The sequence below is a fragment of the Rhinopithecus bieti genome, unplaced genomic scaffold, assembly GCF_001698545.2.
Source record: "Rhinopithecus bieti isolate Rb0 unplaced genomic scaffold, ASM169854v2 scaffold_11964, whole genome shotgun sequence".
Taxonomy (NCBI): domain Eukaryota; kingdom Metazoa; phylum Chordata; class Mammalia; order Primates; family Cercopithecidae; genus Rhinopithecus; species Rhinopithecus bieti.
In genome coordinates, this window is record NW_016807677.1 from 5,046,196 (window position 1) to 5,067,363 (window position 21,168).

General features: G+C 41.1%; 1 protein-coding gene across 1 annotated transcript in view; it reads left to right on the forward strand.

Annotated features, from left to right (window-relative positions):
* Nucleotides 1–21,168, forward strand: part of USP28 (ubiquitin specific peptidase 28) — an 84,891-nt gene that overhangs the window by 32,440 nt on the left and 31,283 nt on the right. Inside the window, exons 4-11 of the mRNA XM_017883150.1 lie at nt 5,468–5,573; nt 6,477–6,636; nt 12,755–12,841; nt 13,883–14,020; nt 15,434–15,507; nt 16,490–16,566; nt 18,078–18,226; nt 20,081–20,208. Of these exons, the coding sequence (XP_017738639.1) occupies nt 5,468–5,573; nt 6,477–6,636; nt 12,755–12,841; nt 13,883–14,020; nt 15,434–15,507; nt 16,490–16,566; nt 18,078–18,226; nt 20,081–20,208 (919 nt within the window). The remainder of the gene's footprint in view (nt 1–5,467; nt 5,574–6,476; nt 6,637–12,754; nt 12,842–13,882; nt 14,021–15,433; nt 15,508–16,489; nt 16,567–18,077; nt 18,227–20,080; nt 20,209–21,168) is intronic.

Consider the following 21,168-nt stretch of genomic DNA (forward strand, 5'->3'; position numbering starts at 1 on the left):
CAAATGGGGTTAGGGGACCAGCTTGGCTATGTCCTTGGGCAGCATGACATGACGATACTCAAACTCCTCGTCGTCGTATTTGTCCGAATAGTAAATTTGTTTGTGCGACATGATCGCTCGGTTTGCTAGCCTTCAGCCCTGCGCTGCCAACCTCCAAGCAACTCCCAGCAGCACCTACTGTGGTATCTTTCAATGGATTTTTCTGTCTCATGTCTTTCCTATAAATGCAGATGCTTATCTGGCACAACTGTGTCATAGGTGGTGGTGTGTATATATCTTCTATTTTGTTACATTGAGAAGCATATAATTTCTGGTTGCCCTCTTTGTGTTGTTAAAATCATAACTGTATTTAGGTATTGTCAGCTTAATTCATCTATTATGAAGTTTCTCACTTAGCATTTTCAGCAGCCATTAATGATTGTTACCTAAATGGTAACAATCTAGGTACCATCTAGGTAAAATTACCTATAATTTACCATCTAGGTATAAACCTAGATGGTAATGGAAATAGAATGGTAATATTCTATCATAATTATGATAATTGGAATAGTTGTAGTGATAATTGGATTATTTATTTATTTATTTTTGAGAAGGAGGCTCACTCTGTCGCCCAGGCTGGAATGCAGTGGCATGATCTCAGCTCACTGCAACCTTTGCCTCCCAGGTATAAACTATTCTCCTGCCTCAGCCTCCCAAGTAGCTGGGATTACAGGCGCACACCACCACACCCATCTAATTTTTGTATTTTTAGTAGAGATGGGGTTTCACCATGTTGACCAGGCTGGTCTCAAACTCCTGACCTCAAGTGATCTGCCTGCCTTGGCCTCCCAAAGTGCTGGGATTACAGGCATGAGCCACCGTACCCAGCCTGATAATTGGATAATTTATTACTTGAAATTATTATTTTAGTAAAAAACACATTACATAAAATCTAAGGATATCACAAATATTCGATTTTTAAATACTTGATCCATTTTTAAATGTAGAGTTCAGTAGTGTTAAGAATAGTCAAATTGTTGTGAAACAACTTCCAGAATGTTACCATATTGCAAATCTGAACTCCATACCCAGCCGCTGGTAACTACCATTCTGCTTTCTGTTTCTATGAGTTTGACTACTTTAAATACTTCATATAAGTGGACTCATACAGTGGTTGTCTTTTTGTGACTGGCTTATTTCATTTGGCATAATATCTGTCATAAGTTTCATCCATGTTGTAACATGTGACAGTATTTCTTCTTTTTTCCAGTCTTTTTTGGTAAAACATACAGTTTACCATCTTAACTGTTTAAATGTACAGTTCAGAAGTATTAAATAAATTCATATTGTTGTGCAGCTATCACCACCATCCATTCCAGAACATTTCATTTACTTAGTATGCATTGAATAGTAACCCCCATTTTTTCTCTCCTCCATTCTACTCTTTCTCTGAATTTCTAGGAACCTCATATAAGTAGAAATACACTGTCCTTTTGCAGTGGGCTTATTTCACTTAACAGAATGTCTTCAGACTTCATGTTACAGCATGCCTCAAATTTCTTTCCTTTTTAAGGCTGAGTAATATTCCATTTGTATGTATGTATATGCCATGTTTTGTTTATCCATTCATTAATGGACATTTGGGTTGTTTCTACCTCTTGGCTCTTGTGAATAGTGTTGCTGTGAACTTGGATGTACAGATATCTCTACAAGACCCTGCTTTAGGCTGGGCACCGTAGCTTATACCTGTAATCCCGGCACTTTGGGAGGCTGAGGCAGGTGGATAGTTTGAGCTCAGGAGTTCAAGACCAGCCAGGGCCACATGGTGAATCCCTGTCTCTACAAAAGATAGAAAAATTAGCCAGGTGTGATGGTGTGTGCCTGTAGTCCCAGCCACCTGGGAGGCTGAAGCAAGTAGATCCCTTGAGCCCTGGAGGTTGAGGCTGCAGTGAGCTGAGATTGTGCCACTGCACTCCAGCACGGGTGACAGAGTGAGACTGTGTCTCAGAAAAAGACCCTGCTTTAGATTCTTTTGGATCTATACCCAGAAGTGGGATTGCTGGGTCATATGGTTGTTCTATTTTTAATTTTTTGAATAGCCTCCGTACTGTTTTCTGCAGTAGTCGCACCATTTATTTTTATTTATTTATTTGTTTGTTTGTTTGTTTATTTATTTGAGACAGGGTCTTGCTCTGTCGCCCAGGTTGGAGCGCAGTGGCACAATCTTGGCTCAATGCAGCCTCCACCTCCCGGGTACAAGTGATTCTCATGCCTCAGCCTCCTGTGTAGCTGGGACTACAGGTGTGTCCCACCACGCCTAGCTAAGTTTTGTATTTTTAGTAGAGACGGTGTTTCACCATGTTGCCCGGGCTGGTCTCGAACTCCTGACCTGAAGTGATCCACCTGCCTCGGCCTCCCTGAGTGTAGAATTACTGGCATGAGCCACCATGCCTGGCCGTATTTTATTTATTTGTTTTGTTTGTTATTTTTTTTTGAGACAGAGTCTCACTGTTACCCAGGCTGGAGTGCAGTTGTGCAAACAGGGCTCACTACAGCCTAGACATCCCAGGCTCAAGTGATCCTCCTGCCCCAGCCTCCCAAGCAAGTGGGACTGTAGGCACATACCACCATGCCCAGCCATTTTTTATTTTTTATTTGTGTTTTGAATTTTTTAGAGACAAGGTTTCGCCACGTTGCCCAGGCTAGCCTTGAACTCCTTAGCGCAAGCCATCTGCCCACCTTGGCCTCTCAAAGTGCTGGGATTACAGGCGTGAGCCACTGCCCTGGCCAGTTGCACCATTTTGAAATCCCACCAACAGTGCACAAAGGTTCCAGTTTCTCCATATCCTTGCCAGTCTTCTGTCGCTATGGGTGTGAAAGGATATCTCATTGTAGTTTTGATTTGCATTTTTCTGATGATTAGTGATGTTGAGCATCTTATGCTTATTGGTCATTTATCTAGTATATTCTTTGGAGAAATGTCAATTCAGATTTTCTGCCCATTTTTGAAATCATTCTTTGTGTGTCTTATTCGGTTACAGGAGTTCTTTTTGTATGTTCTGTGTATAGATCTCTTATCAGATGCATGTTTTGCAAATATTTTCTCCCTTTCTGTGAATTGTCTCTTTACTTCTTTTTTTTTTCTTTTTTTTGAGACCAAGTCTCGCACTGTCGCCCAGGCGGGAGTGCAGTGGTGCGATCTCGGCTCACTGCAACCTCTGCCTCCTGGCTCCCATGTTCAAGCAATTCTCCTGCCTCAGCCTCCAGAGTGACTGAGATTACAGGCACCTACCACCATGCCTAGCTAATTTTTTTGTATTTTTAGTAGAGATGGGGTTTCACTGTTTTTGTCAGGCTGATCTCGAACTCCTGACCTAGTGATCCGCCTGCCTGGGCCTCCCAAAGTCCTGGGATTACAGATGTGAGCCACTGTGCCTAGCAGTCTCTTTACTTCTTGGTGGTGTCTTCTGAAGCCCCAAAGATTTTTTATTCTATTTTTTCTTTGGTTTCTTATGCTCTGGGTGTCATCTTAGATTTTGTTGCCTAATCTAAGGTCATGAAGATTTACACCTGTGTCGTCCTCTAGGAGTTTTATATTTTAGCTCTCATTTTGAGGACTTGATCCATTTTGACTTAATTTTTGTATATGGGGCCAGGTAGGAGTTCAGCTTTATTCGTTTGCATGTGGTGTTCAGTTGTCACAGCACCATTTGTTGAAAAGATATTCTTTCCCTCTTGAGTTGTCTTAGTACTTAGGTTGAAAATCAATTGACCAGGGATGTAAGAGTTTATTTCTGGACTATAAATTCTGTTCCATTGATGTATATGTCTCCTTATGCCAGCAGCACACAGTCTTGATTACTGCAGTTTTGTAATATTTGTGTGTGCTTTTTAATTTAAAAAGTTTTTGTTTTGAGATGGAGGTTTTGCTCTTGTTGCCCAGGGGAGAGTGCAATGGCATGACCCTGGGTCACTGTGGCCTCCGCCTCCCAGGTTCAAGCGGTCCTCCTTCCTCAGCCTCCCAAGTAGCTGGGATTACAGGCATGCACCACGGCACCTGGCTAATTTTGTATTTTAAGTAGAGAGGGAGTCTCTCCTTGTTGGTCAGGCTGGTCTTGAACCCCCGACCTCAGGTGATCCACCCACCTTGGCCTCCCAAAGTGCCGGGATTATAGGCGTGAGCCACCGCTTCCAGCCTCTTTTGTTTTTTTAAACTCCTCCTGTGGAACAGGGCTACCGCATAGGCAGTGTGCCCAGAGTAGCTGTGGATTATTTTGGGTTTCCCTTTTAGGTGATTATTATCCGTGAATTATGACAGTTTTGCTTCTTATTTTCCAGCCTTTGTATTCTTAGAGATGGAGTCTCACTCTGTTGTCCAGGCTAGAGTGCAGTGACACAATCTCAACTCACTGCAACCTCCGCCTCCTGGTTTCAAGCGATTGTCCTGCCTCAGCCTCCCAAGTGGCTGGAATTAGAGGCACGTGCAACTACACCCAGCTAATTTTTTGTATTTTTAGTAGAGATGAGGTTCCACCATGTTGGCCAGGTTGGTCTCAAACTCCTGACCTCAGTTGATCCTCCCATCTTGGCCTCCCAAAGTGCTGGGATTACAAGCGTGAGCCACCATGCCCAAAATTTCTTATGCCTGCCTAGAACTTCCAGAACCATGGTGAATAAAAGCAGATGTGTTTGTCTTAGTCTTGATTTTAAAGCAAATGTACTTAACGTTTTTCCATTAAGTATAACAGTTTTCTGTGGGCTTCTCAGGGATACTTTTTCTCAGCCTAAGGATATTTTCTTTTCCTAGTTGGCTTTCAGTTTTTATCCTGAAAGAAAGTTGAATGTTATCAAATACATTTTCTGTATCTATTAAGATGATCTTTTTTTCTTTTAATTGTTAAGATAGTGAATTTTACTGCTCCATCTTGTATTAACTCAGTTTTTTTTCCTGCAGTAAACTCAACTTGATCTTAATGGGTAACTTTTTTTTATATATTATTGGGTTCTATTTGCTAATGTTTTGTTTAGGTATTTTGTATCTGTGAGTATTTTGTATCATGTGTGAGTTTCACTTTTTCTTTCTCTTACTGTTCTTAACTAGTTGAGTATGTCCCTTGTTTGTGAAATATTTTGTATGAAATTGAAAATATCTGTTCCCTGGATGTTTGATATTTGACTGATGTTTTGTGATAATAGAGACTATTTAACCCACATGTATGGGATCTACTTTTGACTTTGTGGAGTGAGAATACAGAAGAGGGTATTTGATTCATTTGATTATTGCAGCTTGCTTTTTCTGTACTGTGGGCTAGTCTAAGGTTACAGTGTAGCTGAAGTTACTCATTTGACTATGCAGTAGGGTAATAAAATTGTTACACGTTGAGCAATTGTAATGAAAGCTAGGGAGTATGTCTTTACCTTTTTCTTGTATCACAGAAGGGCAATGTTTCCTATATATAGACTAATTAAATTTCTGTTTATCTTACAGAAGTGATAGACCTTACTCATGATAACAAAGATGATCTTCAGGCTGCCATTGCTTTGAGTCTATTGGAGTCTCCCAAAATTCAAGCTGATGGAAGAGATCTTAACAGGTTATTGATTTAACTTATAATCCTTGCCCCCACATTTGTGTGTATGTCAAAGGCAATAGCTCTGTGAATGCCACTCAGGAATAATTCTGCTAAGCGCCTGAATGAAATTTCTTTTAGGAGAAATTTTGAATTCGTGTTAGCTTACTCTTTGGTTCACTTTTGAAAAAGCCAGACTGAAAGGGGTCTTATTGCAACCTGTGTCTTTGAGTAGAAGCGTGCAAGGTATTTCAGTTCACAGTTGCTAGGGTGAATTAAAAACAACCTAGTCCAGGTATCTGATAAATGTATATTCTCTTTTATAAACTTTGAGGGTTATGCTGTTGCACATTTTTAAATGCGTTATTCAGCTACCCTGTCTCATAAGTGATCAAGGAATCTATTTTTTTGAACTGGTACTAATTGGATGATTGTTTGGTACTGTTCACCAACATCCAGTTCCAGTGGTGGCCTCTCCATTTCTGGACATGTTTATTCCCACACACTGCTGAGATGTTTATTTCAGGGAACATAGCGCTGTGTTTTGTGTCCTGGGCAATTTGGAGGCTTTTATCTTTAGCACAGTGTCTCTCCTGCCCTTTTCAATGGTGAGGTCTTAGATAGATTGACTGTGTTGAAATCTAAAATTTCTAATATGGTAGCCTTAAATAGTCTTGAATTTCAACTCAGTTCTATCATGGACCTTATTAGTAATAATGTCTGTTATGGAAGGATTAACATTTCTATGTTTAAATCTTGCTTTTCAGTTGCGTTGCAATCTTACAGTTCCTTATATAGCTAGGGATTATCCAGTAAATACTTTTTCTGGCATTTTGAATTATCCACAAAAGGTTACAGCATCCTGCATATGCTATATTATTCTTTAACTATTTTCTTTTTTGATGTGTGGCATGCTGCACAATATAGGATGCATGAAGCAACCTCTGCAGAAACTAAACGCTCAAAGAGAAAACGCTGTGAAGTCTGGGGAGAAAACCCCAATCCCAATGACTGGAGGAGAGTTGATGGTTGGCCAGTTGGGCTGAAAAATGTTGGCAATACATGTTGGTTTAGTGCTGTTATTCAGGTATGATATTTTTAAGAGATAGCTGTGTCTTTTGGAAATAACTTTGTAATTTATTAAACTGAAATGTAGAAACATAGCTTTCAAAAAATTAAAACAGATATTTAAAACTGGGGAGTTTTTCTGGCATTGTTGTGTTTGGATTTAGATGCTTTGATGTCTAAGTTGAGCAGTACTAAAAAGAAATCTGCTGTGGTTGTAAATATATTGAATAGGTGTTTTGGATAAGCATTTAGTGAATACTATATTATAGCAGTGAGAGTGAATAAGGAGGAATCAGTTGTTGAAGGCTATCATAGCTATCCAGGTAGGCCACAGTGGTGGCCTGGAGTAGAGAAGTGGCAGAAATCATGGAAGGAGAGAAGTGAATGCATTCTTGAGGCGCCGAGGAGATCAAATCTACAGGATTGGTGGGCAGTTGGATACAGGATATGCCTGCAGTAGTTGAGTAAGACTATGAGGTTTCTAGTTCTAGTGGCCAGGTGGATTATAGTACCATTTGACCCTGGAAGAGGAATAATTTGGGTGTGTGTTAAAAGTGGATTTCAGTTCAGGTTTTTTTGTTTGTTTGTTTTGTTTTTCTCTGACACGGCGTCTTGTTCTGTTGCCCAGGCTGGAGTGCAGTGGTGTGATCTCAGCTCACTGCAACCTCTGCCTCCCAGGTTTAAGCAATTCTCCTGCCTCAGCCTCCCGAGTAGCTGGAACTACAGGCACGCACCACCAGGCCTGGCTAATTTTTGTATTTTTAGTAGAGACAGGGTTTCACCATGGTGGTCAGGCTGCTCTCCAACTCCTGACCTCAGGTGATCCGCCTGCCTCGGCCTCCCAAAGTGCTGGGATTTCAGGCATGAGCCACCGTGCCTGGCCCAATGTCTTCATTTTTTAAACTTATTTTTAATATTTATTAGTTATTCATCTAAGACAAGACGGCGCAATCTCAGCTCACTGCAATTTCTGTCTCCCAGGTTCAAGGGATCCTCTTGCCTCAACCTTCCGAGTAGCTGGGACTACAGGCATGCACCACCAGACCTGGCTAATTTTTGTACTTTTAGTAGAGACGGGGTTTCGCCATGTTGGTCAGGCTGATTTCCAACTCCTGACCCCGTGATCTGCCTGCCTTGGCCTCCCAAAGTGCTGGGATTAGAGGCGTGAGTCACCGCGCCCTGCGATCAGCTCAGTTTCAGATATGCCTAGTCTGAGGTGCCTGTGCCTGTGTGTGCTGTGGTCTTAACTACCCTCCATTAAATTCACAGAGTACCCTTTTGTCCTTTGGTCACATACCCAGCAAATCCTCAACTTAAATGAGTTGAGTTTAAGGAGATACCATGTAGGCATACAATTATATGAATTTGTACTTCAGAAAAAGTAGTGGGCTCCAGATATAGTTTTGGAAATCAGCACCTTATAGATAGCAATAAAACCAAGGGAGTGAATAAATAAAACCAAGAGAGTGAGTGAATTCACTAGAGGGTAGTGGCGCTTTAGAAGTATCGATCAGGCATCTTAAACTTACATAGCCCCAAGGCAACCCTTGGCGCTCACCCCTGCAGTCTTCTCCATATGGTACTACCTAGCTGCTCAAGCTAAAAAATGGAATTCTCCCTTCCTTCACATCCACTACATCCAGCTTCTATGTACTGTCTTAGGCTCTGGGGAAACAGCAGGGACTAAAACAAAGCCGGTACTCTCATGGTTTACTTTGGAAAGAGTGGCACAGACAGTAAACAAAACATCAGGAGGTGACAAGTGTAGAGATGAATGAGTGAGTCTGGGGGACTGGACAGGGTTCAGCTGGAGAGGGCAGAGGGTCAGGGATGGCTTTTCTGATGAGTTAGGCATTTGAGCTGAGGTCCGAAGGTGGCCAGGGAATGAGCTATATAATTACATAGGGAACATTTCAGACAATGAACAGCAAATAAGCAGACTGAGGTTCAGGAGCTTGCTTAATGTGTCTGAGAAATAACAAATAGCCAAGATGGAGTGATCCAAAACTGATAGCAGTGGGATAGGAAAGATGGTGGAGTTGGAGTGGGAGAGCTTGTGGTCACGATGAGGATCTGGGAATTCTAGATGAAATAGGAATGTATTGGAAGGTTTGGAGCAGAGAAGTGATATGATCATACTTCCAGTTTAAAAGGATCACTGGCATCTGTGTTGAGAATAGAATGTAGGAAGATAATGTGGAACATGTCAGTTCTTTCCTGTCTGAAAAGAGAGAGAGAGAGAGAAAGAGAACACTCCCTGGATTCACCCCCTTCCTCAGCCTTCACTCCTGTGGAGGGTGGACAAGAGCCAGCAGATGCAGAGGATACCTGAGTAAGGCTCCTGGGACAGCGTGAGCAGACAGCGTAGAAAGTATATCTGAGGGGTTGGCCTTAACAAGGAAAAGGGCAGGAGAGTAATGGGAAGGGAGGAGGAAGAAATGATAACTGCAAATTAGAGCTGAAGTGTAGTGTCTAGTCTTTTTTTTTTCCTTTGTGAAATAAGCAGCTATTTTTTTCAGATTTTAAAGGGAGTAAAAGTTTGAAATAGTTGTTGGAGATGGTGGGAGAACCGATTGGCACCAGAGTACAGTAGTAGGATTTCCAAAAATTTGAAGATCTGCTTGAAATTGTTTACTTTAAATGTATTGTGATACCAGAATGCTCGGTGTCTATCAGGACTTCTCTTGGCAGCACTCTGAACCTCTTACATGGAAAAATCAACTCATTTAAGTTGGAGCATTTGCCAGATATGTGATCAAAGGACAAAAGGACACTCTGTGAATTTAATGAAGGGCAGTTAAGGCCACAGCATCAATGCTAGATGGAGAAAGAAATGACGATAGGAAGGAACTGATTGTTAGGGAGCCAGGAAAGAGATCAATTTGCTTGGGCTCCTGCTGAAGTCAAAGAACAGGTATCTATCCTGCAGGTAATCGGACACAAAGAAGACATGTAATGGTTGCAGAGTGAGCTTTTCTGAATGTGTAATCTGCGAACTGACACCTTTCATGTGTTTGGCGTATTTTGGGTGCAGACTGGGATGTGGGTGTAGATAGAGATGGAGTGGAGGAATATGTCACTAGAGATGGGATGCCCAAGAAGCCGAGAGATCTCCAGGCTGGATGCATGCGAGCTCCCTCAGCAAACGATTGAACACCTGTTCTACGTCTAGCAGTGTTCTAGGCCCTTGATATAGGAGTGAACAAAACAAAGACAGCTGTGCCCACATGGAATGTAAATTCTCATGAGGTGAGATAGAAAATGAACAGTAAACTAAAAACTAACAGAATGATGAACTAGCTAAATAAAATGTGTATAATAATACATTAGACTGTGATTGGTCCAGTGGAAAAAAGAGCAAGGTTACAGAGATTGGAACTGTAGGAGAGGTGGGAACAGGTTGCAGTATTAACTGTGGTGTTGGATGAGCCTCACTGAGGTGGGGAAGGGGGTGAGACTAGCAAGGGAGTGAACCAGGCATCTATTGGGATAAAAAAACATTCCAGGTAGAGGAACACATAGACCAATGGCTTCATGGTGGGAATGGGCTTGATGTGTTCAGGGAACATGCTGGAGTCCAAGTAGCTGGATGCTAAGAGCAAAGGGAAGGTCACTGGAGAGGAGGTTCTGAGTGGACAGGGAGTCACTGAAGGTCCCCAGTGGCAGACTGATCAACTCTGGCTCAAGTATTAAGAGGCTCCCTCTGGCTCCTATGGTGAGATAAGGATGGAGGGGCAAGGATGCACGGGGAGAGACCCATGGCTGTCATCCATGGAGAGTCATGGTGACTCGGACTGGACTGGTAGCCCTGGAAATAGAAAAGAGTTGGAGTTCTTGATATATTTTCAAGGCAGCACTGACAGGATGTCCTCAGGGATTGACTGAAGTCACCTAGGAGGATGTCAGGACTTGGGAGAGTGAGGAAAGCTGTTCCTAGATGACAGTGTTGAGTGAATCGGGAGCTTTATTTTTGCCATATTAGCGAGGTAATTACAAGGAACTGCGTGGCAGTTGTGAGCAAGTGTGAGTTGGTGAAGGGAAGTTCTGGAAGCAGAGAGACCATGTGCTGTGGTGCAAGTGAGCGGTGATGGGAGTTGGATTAGAGCAGTTGATGGGGCGCCGATAGGGAGAAAGCAGTTAGGTTATAAAGAGCACCCAGAGGCAGAAGCCAAAGGACTTGTTACTTATTAGATGTGAATGGCTAGGAGAAAGATTCAAGGATTTTTCTACAGTTCTAAACTTTGGTGACTAGGGGAGGAGGATGTAATGAAGTGATGCAGAAAACACAGAAGCAGCAGCGGTTGGATAGGGAATAAATTGGGAGATGTGCATAGTATTAGCGCACACTTAATGTGATTTTTTTTTTTAATCTTTTTTGTTTTTTTGTGTGTGTGTGTGTGTTTTTGAGACAGAGTTTCACTCCTGTTGCCCAGGCTGGAGTGCAATGGCACAATCTCAGCTCACCGCAACCTCTGCCTCCCGGGTTCAAGCGATTCTCCTGCCTCAGCCTCCCTAGTAGCTGGGACTACAGGCATGCCACCACACCCGGCTAATTTTGTGTTTTTAGTAGAGATGGGGTTTCTCCATGTTGGTCAGGCTGGTCTCGAACCTGACCTCAGGTGATCCGCCAGCCTCAGCCTTCCAAAGTGTTGGAATTACAGGCATAAGCCACCACTTCCAGCCTAATGTGGTTTTTAAGAGTAATGGCAAAGCCTGATTTTCGTGATGGTGAAGAGGTGGAGTTAAGTGGCTGAGAATGTAAAGCCATTTTTCTCTCAGCAGAATAGAAACTCAAGAATATCACAGGGTAGCCAGCAGAGTAGGAATGCAAGTGTGTTAGGTAGACAGGTGAGGTGGAAGAGAAGAGAGTGACTGAGGATAGAGCTCACCAGCCAAGTCCTGGTTCCGGAGAGAACTTTGGTGCAACATGACCCGGGTTTACACTCCAGTCCAGGTGAACACTCACCCTGTTGGCTGAATCCCACCGCAGCTTGTGTTAGAGTGAGGGAAGCCAGAGAGGTGCACATGGGCTCTAGTCAGGTACCGACACTTGGATTCTTTGGATGACATTAGGAAATATACCTGGGGCTTTTGGAATACCAAGAAGGTGTTTTATTTAGTTCTAATTCCAAAGTTTTGCTTATTATTTACCTAGGATGCTTCTTCAAGAGTTCCACCGTGCAGGCCTGAGAGGGTTTTCATTTGAGGAGCGTGTTGGGATGAGGAGTTATATATTCATACAGGAGATATTTTTAAAGAAAATTAACTTATGAAAGGTATTCCTAGTAGAAAAATGTGATTTGCAAATAATAAAAAGAATCCCTCTCTCCAGTTCTACCATCTGCTGTTAAACTTTAAAAAAATGCAATATGATGACAAGGAGTGGATGATAGTAAACACTGCTATACTAACCACCTGGCTTAAAAAGTTAATGTTACAAATTTCTGTTCTATTGAGTTCCTGTTGTGACATCTTCCCTTTCCCACAGACATAACCACACTTGGATGTATCCCTGAACAATATGTAGTATTGTTTTACATGTTGTTAATGTAAGCAGTATAATACTGTTTTTCTGTAAGTTTTTATCACTCAAAATGTAGTTCTGAGGTTTACCCATGTTGATACACATAGCTCTTGTTTTTTTCATTTTCACTTTATATAGTTGGTCATTTTATAAACACCTTTTACAATATTATTTCAATGACTGCTTAATAGTCTATTGTGTAAACACAGTATAGTGTATTTAAACTGCTGCTTTTGGCTGGGCTTGGTGGCTTGTGCCTGTAATCTCAACACTTTGGGAGGCCAAAGGAGCAGATCGCTTGAGCTCAGGAGGTTGAGACCAGCCTGGGCAACATAGGGAGGGAGACCTGGTCTCTACAAAACAAAACAAAAAACAAAACTGCTCCTTTTGTTAGACATTAGGTTGTTTCAATTTTTTCCTAAAATATTAATATTCTTTGAGCTAATTTTTTGTGCACAACCATTATTTCTTTAGAAATAACATAAGTCGAATTGCCAGGTTGATAGTTTTACATACTTTTAAATATGAAATAAAATATTTAAAGTGAAAAATACATATGTTGCTGCAGTTATTTTCAGGAAAGGCTGTGAATCCCTTTCTTTCTCTATTTCAGTCTCTCTTTCAATTGCCTGAATTTCGAAGACTCGTTCTCAGTTATAGTCTGCCACAAAATGTACTTGAAAATTGTCGAAGTCACACAGTAAGTTGGTGTCAACGAATTTCTTCACTGTTATTTAGTCCTTTTCATTCCTAAGGCTTCCAGATTTTTGCCTAAAGCTGATACCCGTCATATTCTTTGGCCTGTGCTAATATTTGTTTTCATTTCTAAATGGCTCGTTTTCCTTTTTTGGGATAACATATAAGGGTATGCAAAAATGTAAAATTAAGTAGGAATAAAATGAGAAAAACAGCTCCAAGAATATGTGGGTGGGGAGACCCCAAATACTGTTGTGCTTCTTGTATCCTTTCTCTTCCTGAGCTGCTCAGGTGATGTAATGCTGGAGAGATGCTCTGATGCAGGAGACCTGAGCCTTCTTTGTCGATTTTATTCTGTTTTTGCCAAAGGTTGTAGCCTCCTCCCGGCATTTTAACCCTTCCCAGGATTTCACCTTAGCGTAATGCGTTTTCTCCATGAGAGGAAGGGCAGCAGCTTCAGAAAGTGGACATTTCTGTTTTTCCAACAGTGCTGTCTCTCTGGCTTCTACATAGTTACTCTTCAGTTTAGAGTACAGTCCTTACCAGAGTCCCTGTAACATTATATAGCCCTGTGACTTTGACCTAGATCTAGGTAAATATAAATGAGGGCATGATTATTGAAAACTTTTTTTTCTTAAATGACCACTTTTCCCCTTTCTTTTTTTTCTTTTTTTCTTTTTGAAACGGAGTCTCACTCTGTTGCCCAGGCTGGAGTACCGTGGCCCAATCCGGTTCACTGCAAGCTCCGCCTCCTGGGTTCACGCAGTTCTCCTGCCTTAGCCTCCCGAGTAGCTGGGACTACAGGCGTCTGCCACCATGCCCGGCTAATTTTTTTTTTGTATTTTTAGTAGAGACGGGGTTTCACTGTGTTAGCCAGGATGGTCTCGATCTCCTGACCTCATGATCCACCTGCCTCGGCCTCCCAAAGTGCTGGGATTACAGGTGTGAGCCACTGCGCCTGGCTCACGAAAACTTTTTTTTTCTTTACACATTCTGATTTTCTAAATGAGATGTTGTAAGAGTACATGTGCTTTGTTTTCTACAGGAAAAGAGAAATATCATGTTTATGCAAGAGCTTCAGTATTTGTTTGCTCTGATGATGGGATCAAATAGAAAATTTGTAGACCCATCTGCAGCCCTGGATCTATTAAAGGGAGCATTCCGATCATCTGAGGAACAGCAGGTACAAAAGAAACCTTATTCTAGAGTTTGAAGTCACGCCTTGTCAATATTAATGTGGTACTGCTTTATTTCAGCTGCGTAACAAGCTGTGAACATGACTAAGCAGGACTGTGGGCACTCGTTTCTGACTTTTATTTTGCCTACAGAACAGGTGGTGAGAGAGAAAGCACGTGAGAGTGTGCGTGTGTTGCATGGGGTCTGGCAGTTCTAAAGAGAAGAAGAAATAGTATTAGAAAGAATGTAGAATTATGCAGGGGCTATTGACGTGCAAAGGAGGAGATTGGAAAATACCTCAATGAACTGTAACAAAAGGGATACCAAGAAAAGTAGTCCTTTGTCTGCACCTTTGTCTTGGAATGGTCCAGATGGAAATTGTAGCTTTAAAACTATCTAAATCTGAGTTCAGGAAGGAGCTTTTCTCAGCAACTTCTCTGTTCTAGACTTTCCTTTCCCTACCTCCTATTAAAAAATAGCTGGGCGTGGTGGTATGCGCCTGTAGTCCCAGCTACTCGGGAGGCTGAGGCAGGAAGATCCCTGAAACCCAGGAGTTTGAGGCTGCAATAAGCTGTGATTGTGCTACTGTACTCCAGCCTGGGTGGCAGAGTGAGACCCCGTCTCTGAAAAAATAATTAAAAAACGAAAACAAAGCTGTCACTAATTAGATCAGCTTCTTCCTCATACGATTTTTTTTTCATTCTCTATTTGAAGGTCCTACAGTTCTACAAAATTCTCAAAACGTTAAAGTTTTCTTTCTTTATTCAGATCTCTATATTGTTCTAAAGTTCCTTGGGCCTTTTTCTTAAAAAGTCCTACTTGGAAGATTTTGTTTATTTTTCTTTCTTTGTCATAAATAGATGTGGCTGGAAGTAGTAGAGTTCCAGCTTCCTTCTAGCTACAACTTACAGGTTGCTTAATGCACCTTCTTTTTTATGTACAGTAGCTGGGTTTCAGTGTTCCTATGTTTTCGTGATATTCAGCCCCCAAAAAGAAATGCTTTCAGGCTGGGCGCAATAGCTGAAGCCTGTAATCCCAGCACTTGTGACGCCGAGGCAGGTGGATCATTTGAGGTCAGGAGTTCAAGACCAACTTGGCCAACATGGTGAAACCCTATCTCTACTAAAAATACAAAAATTAGCCGGCCGTGGTGGTGTGTGCCGGTAATCCCAGCTCCTTGGGAGGCTGAGGCAGGAGAATTGCTTGAACCTGGGAGGCAGAGGCTGCAGTGAGCTGAGATTGTGCCACTGCACTCCAGTCTGGGTGACAGAGAGGGACCCTGTCTCAAAACAAAAAACAAAAAGAAAAAAAGAAATGCTTTTATGGTAGTATAATCTTAATTCATTGGTGGGATAAGGATAAATTTTAATTTCTCTTGGTATTGCATCTAACTTTTATGCAATTTGTGCCTCTCTTATAGCAAGATGTGAGTGAATTCACACACAAGCTCCTGGATTGGCTAGAGGACGCATTCCAGCTAGCTGTTAATGTTAAGTGAGTGTTGAGGGTTTGTTTGTACATCCTTCCAACTCACAGTGGGGCAGTGAGAATTATATGCTGGAAAGTTACTCTCCTTAAGTAGAAATTGCTGGTTTTAACCACACCTCCTGGGATAACCACTGAGGTAGTCCTCATCGTGTATCCCTGTCACCTTCAGCTTTCCCCTCTGAGGATATAGCAGTCATCTAATCCTGCAGTTTTTTTTCCCCCCCTAACTAAAGGACTATAAGTGTTAACTTTATTAAACTCAGCATGTACTATAAAATGTATTTGTAAAAGGTCAAATCAACCTCTGTTGCGAACATGATGGTATAATATGGATACTTAAATTTAAGATCCCTTTTGAGGTCTACTTAGAATGTGTAGAGTATAGGCTATAGTCATTTCAGTCACTCAGAGAAGTGAAATTTAGGGCACAATATAGATATCCCTCTGAGAAATCTGTGTTTTAAATGGTTTCAATTCTAGGTAGAAGAATTGTAACTATAAAATGGTTTTGGAAACAGCAACTTAACATAGTTAGCAATTTGAGATGGACTTGTAAGAAGAAACTTTTATTTCTATTGTATCAGAGAGAAAAAATGTTTTGTATTTGTAAATCTGTGCAACAGAGTTCATTCTTACGTTTATGCTACTTCTACACCTTGCATACCTCTATCATTGGATATAGATGTATATACTGAAAGCATACAGATACCTGTATTTGTCTGCATTTGTGACTCCGCTATTAGGCTTTAAGCTCCTTAAGTCCAGGGATTGGCCCTTCTTGTCTTTGTGTCTTCAGAGTTTAGCACAATGCTTGAAAGAAGGTGTTCAAGAAGTGTTTGAACTGAACTAATTGTTACTTATTTAGATCATACCTGGCTCTCTGGGGTTGATGAAAATGTACTATTTTGCTTTTGAATGATGCTTGGATTTTATGTAGCACATATCTTAATCCAAACAATCCAGAATTGTCTCCTTTTCCTAAAAGCAGCAGTCCCAGGAACAAATCTGAAAATCCAATGGTGCAGCTGTTCTATGGTACTTTCCTGACTGAAGGGGTTCGTGAAGGTAAATTCTCTGCTCTGAATTTTAATTCTAGACCTGTGATCATATCTTTATTACTGTGTCCCTTTGAGGAGGCAGTACAGTGAAAAGGCTTGAGAGTCAGCAGTACCCAGGTCTGAATATTGTTTCTGCCTCTGTTTAACTGGATAATCTGTGGAAGCTTCTGGATCTTCAGTCTCTTCATCTGTAAAATGTGCACAATCTTTATCTCAGATTTATCATATTAATACTTGCACAGCCCAAATCTGACATGAATGTTAGGTAGTGATTTCACTCAGTTTTCTCTGTGTTGCTTATTCTAATATAATACCGAATCTCAAAAGGTTTTATTGAGTGAGACTGCCCAAAATGTTTTCTAGACTAGAGGCTTTTCACTCTGGAGGCTTATCTATCTAAGCTGCATGCTAGACACATAATTTATTTTAATTATGGAGAATTTAGAATACATTCAAATAGAGCAATTTTAAAACCTCCGTGAATACAGCCTTAGCCCACAGCCAGTCATTCCCCATCCCACCCCACTCTTACCAATCTGGTACTCTTTTAAAACAACCCAGTACCAATATGACTCTGAAAATAGCATTTTAAACTATCAAATATTTAGTCAGTGTTCAGATTTCCAATTTGTTTTCATAATTTTAAAAAAATAGAAAATTTATTTTAGAGTTTGTTTTAATCAGGACCCCAGTGTGTGATTCATTTATGACTGAATATTTGTAGGCGCCCCTCCATCGTTTTTTCCTTGAAATGTATTTTCTGGAGAGACTGGGTTGTTTGTTCTGCAGCATTTCCACAATCGGAAATTTTGCTGTTTGCATGTCCTCTGATACATATTTAACATATTTTAACATATCCCCATGTTCCTCTCTACTCCTCCTCTTATAAATTGGTAGTTGGATCTAGAGATTTGACTGGAATTAGATAAGGCTTTTTTTGGCAAGACTATTCACAGGTGGTGAGAAAACCCTTGATGAGGAAGCACATAATGTCTGGTTGTCTTTCTTTTGCAGCTTTTTTTTTTTTTTTTTTTTTAAAGATAAGTTCTTGCTCTGTTGCCCAGGTTGTAGCACAGTGGCATCATCATAGCTTACTGTAACCTTAGACTTCTGGGCTCAAGAAATCCTCCTACCTTATCCTCCTGAGTAGCCAGGACTTCAGGCATGTGCTACTGCACCTGGATAATTTTTATTTTTTGTAGAGACAGGGGTGCCACTGTGTTTTCCAGGCTGGTCTTAAACTCCTGGCCTCAAGTGATCCTCCCACCTTGGCCTCCCAAAGCGGTGGGATTACAGGCATAAGCCACCACGCCCCTGGCCTTTTTCCAATGTTACTGGTTGTCAGTGTTCAGTGTCTGGACTGACTGGCTCGTTAGAGGTTGCTATAAAGGCTTAAGTGCATTTCTAACAAGCTGTCAGGAAGTTGCTGAATTTAAAATGTTGTCTCTGTGGAGCCAGAAGATAGGCTTTAGATAGTCATAATGATGTCTTTTTAAAAAAGTCTCTCTCTTTGCCTAGGAAAACCCTTTTGTAACAATGAGACCTTTGGCCAGTATCCTCTTCAGGTAAACGGTTATCGCAACTTAGACGAGTGTTTGGAAGGGGCCATGGTGGAGGGTGATGTTGAGCTTCTTCCCTCTGATCACTCGGTGAAGTATGGACAAGAGGTACGTTGGAGATCTTTATTTGCTATGCCAGTGACAAAGCCAGTTAAGTAGGAGTGAGCTTTTGGGCAGACTAGTTTCCCATCACATATTAAGTAACTTTACACTTAGCAGAACTTGAATTTGTCATAAGTCTCTCATCAGTTGATGTGAGTCAGTGAGTATCAGTACTTTGATAAATGAAATTTTTACTAAAACTATGAATTTGAGTTACTCGTGTAAAGGTTGTATGCTGCTTCTGATGTTTTAAGTATGATCAAGTTTCTCTCTTTCTGTTGAAGCCTACCTGTACCTGAGTAGGGAGAACCCACTGCCTCCATATTTTCGGAGGGTAAAAGTACAGTGATTAACTCCTATGGTATGCCATTTAGAATATTTTCCCTGTTATAGTATTTACTGTGCTCAATTGTAAATTCTGCCTTTGCTTTTAACATTTTTAAAATTTAATTTTCATTTGTTTATTTATTTATATATATATATATTTTTTCTGGGTTGGAAAGAAAGGGGGGAAGTTAAAGGGAGAGCATGGGTAGTTAACATCTCAGTATTCCAGTTGGGTTAAGAATTAGTGAATAGCATTTGTAACATAATTCTTAACACTATACAGTTGGGATTGTTCTCCATTGAGCATACGTTTTGAGACAAAACTGTGGCTTATATGAGTCCAACTCAGTAATTACTATAGGAGAAAGCGGAGCTTTCCTGAATTAAAATAGGGAGCCTAACATGAGCCATATGAAAATACATTCACTGTAGAGCAGTGTTGGAACTCAGAGAGCTACTGCCTCCCTGGCTTTTCAAGGAAATAACTGATTCCTAATGGAGGAATTATGTCATCTGTACCATCTGTGCAAACCTGGTGCATCCTCTTACAAAAGAGGGAATGTTCACCAGCTATACTTAGGCCTGTGAAGACCTGTATTCCAGGATGGGAATTCTATAAAAATTAAACAAAAACAACAAAATCATCATGCTCATTTAGATTTCACCCTGAGGTGGTCTCACAGGCTGTCTGAATTTACCTGATTATGCTGACAGGGTCTCTGAAGGGAATGCTGCTTGCACTTGTGGTAAAGGAAACATTTTAAAGCTGTTGACAGGAACCTCAGACATACAGGTGAATTGAATAGAAAAGCCAAATCTGATTTAGCGTTTTCTCACCTGTGATCCCTGACTGTTGTCTTTTTTTATGTCAGTGCCTTCCTTCCTTGAAACTCAAGTAACATCGTAGGTTGATTTGACTGACTTCTTTATGAGACCTCTGTAAATTTTGAAATTCAGAGATTTTCTTAGAAATTGAGAAATTGTAAAACCATGAGGCTATTTCAAATTTCCTTTGTACACATAAAGGAGATTCAAATTATGGTTAATAGACTAAAACAGCATGTAATACATGTACACATATGAGTCTTTTTAGCTGGCCCATGGAGTTGTCTCTTTAGCTACATGCTGCTTCGATCATAATTTCATATTCTTTAGTTAGGCTAACTGTTTTCTTAAGTTTTTAAATTTCTTTTGAAACTGATGATGTAATGAATGAGTTGTGTAGATGCTTAGTGCAGTTCACATATCCAAGGGTGGTTTATTATGAGGATGATGGTTGAGTAAAATTCTGTTGACTGGCTAGTAAATTTGGAGTCTTGAGGAATGTTGAGCCATATTCTGTAAGAGAATGAGATTCTAAGTGTTCATTCCCTTTAGTGTTTGGGATAAAAAAAAAAGTTCTAGTATGAGTTTGCCTTGAGTATAAGTTCTATACCAAAGGAAGAAAGTTTGATTAGGGATATTTTAAATCTGGCTATTGTTATTTACTAAAATTAATTTTTCTTTCTCTCACATTTCTACTCTTGACACTAGCGTTGGTTTACAAAGCTACCTCCAGTGTTGACCTTTGAACTCTCAAGATTTGAGTTTAATCAGTCCCTTGGGCAGCCAGAGAAAATTCACAATAAGCTGGAATTTCCTCAGATTATTTATATGGACAGGTGAGTTCTTGGCTGATTTTTTTTTTTCCTGACGTATTGCAGCAGTAGAGATGAGCATGTACTTAGTATGCATAGGAATCACCTGGGAGTCATGATAATATGCAAATTTGGATTCTGTGGGTCTAGGTTGAGGGTCTTTGCCTTTTTCTAAGACCTCCCAGGGTTGTGCTCATGTTGCTTCTGATCTCCAGACTATGATTTGAGTAGCAAGACTTTAGGTGAAAGCCCTCCTTCTTTTGGGGGTAGGAACTACCTGAATTCCAGGGGTTGGGGGGCTCCTAGCAGACTTACATTATAGAATGTTAATTTTTTTTTTGAGACAGAGTTTTGCTCTTGTTGCCCAGCCTGGAGTGCAACGGTGTGATCTTGGCTCACCATAACCTCCGCCTCCCAGGTTCAAGTGATTCTCTTGCCTCAGCCTCCTGAGTAGCTGGGATTACAGGCATGTGCCACCACGCCCAGCTAATTTTGTATTTTTAGTGCAGACAGGGTTTCTCCATGTTGGTCAGGCTGGTTGCGAACTCCCGACCTCAGGTGATCCGCCCACCTCAGCCTCCCAAAGTGCTGGTATTACAGGTGTGAGCCACCGTGCCCAGCCTAGAATTTTAATTTTATAAAAGTCTGGTTGAGACCACTTGGTGGCTCACATCTGTAATCCTAGCACTTTGGGAGGACAAGGTGAGCAGATAACTTGAGCTCAGGAGTTTTAAGACTAGCCTGGGCAACATGACAAAAATCCTGTCTCTTAAAAATAAAATAAAATTAACTGGGTGTAGTGGTGTGCACCTGTAGTCCCAGGTCCTTGGTGGGACTAAGGCAGGAGAGTTGCTTGAACCTAAGCCTGGGAAGTAGAGGCTGCAGTGAGCCGTGTTTGTGTCACTGCACTCCAGCCTGGGTGACAGAGTGAGACCCTGTCTCAAAAAAAAAAAAAAAAAAAAAAAAAAAAAAGAAAGGGGGGGT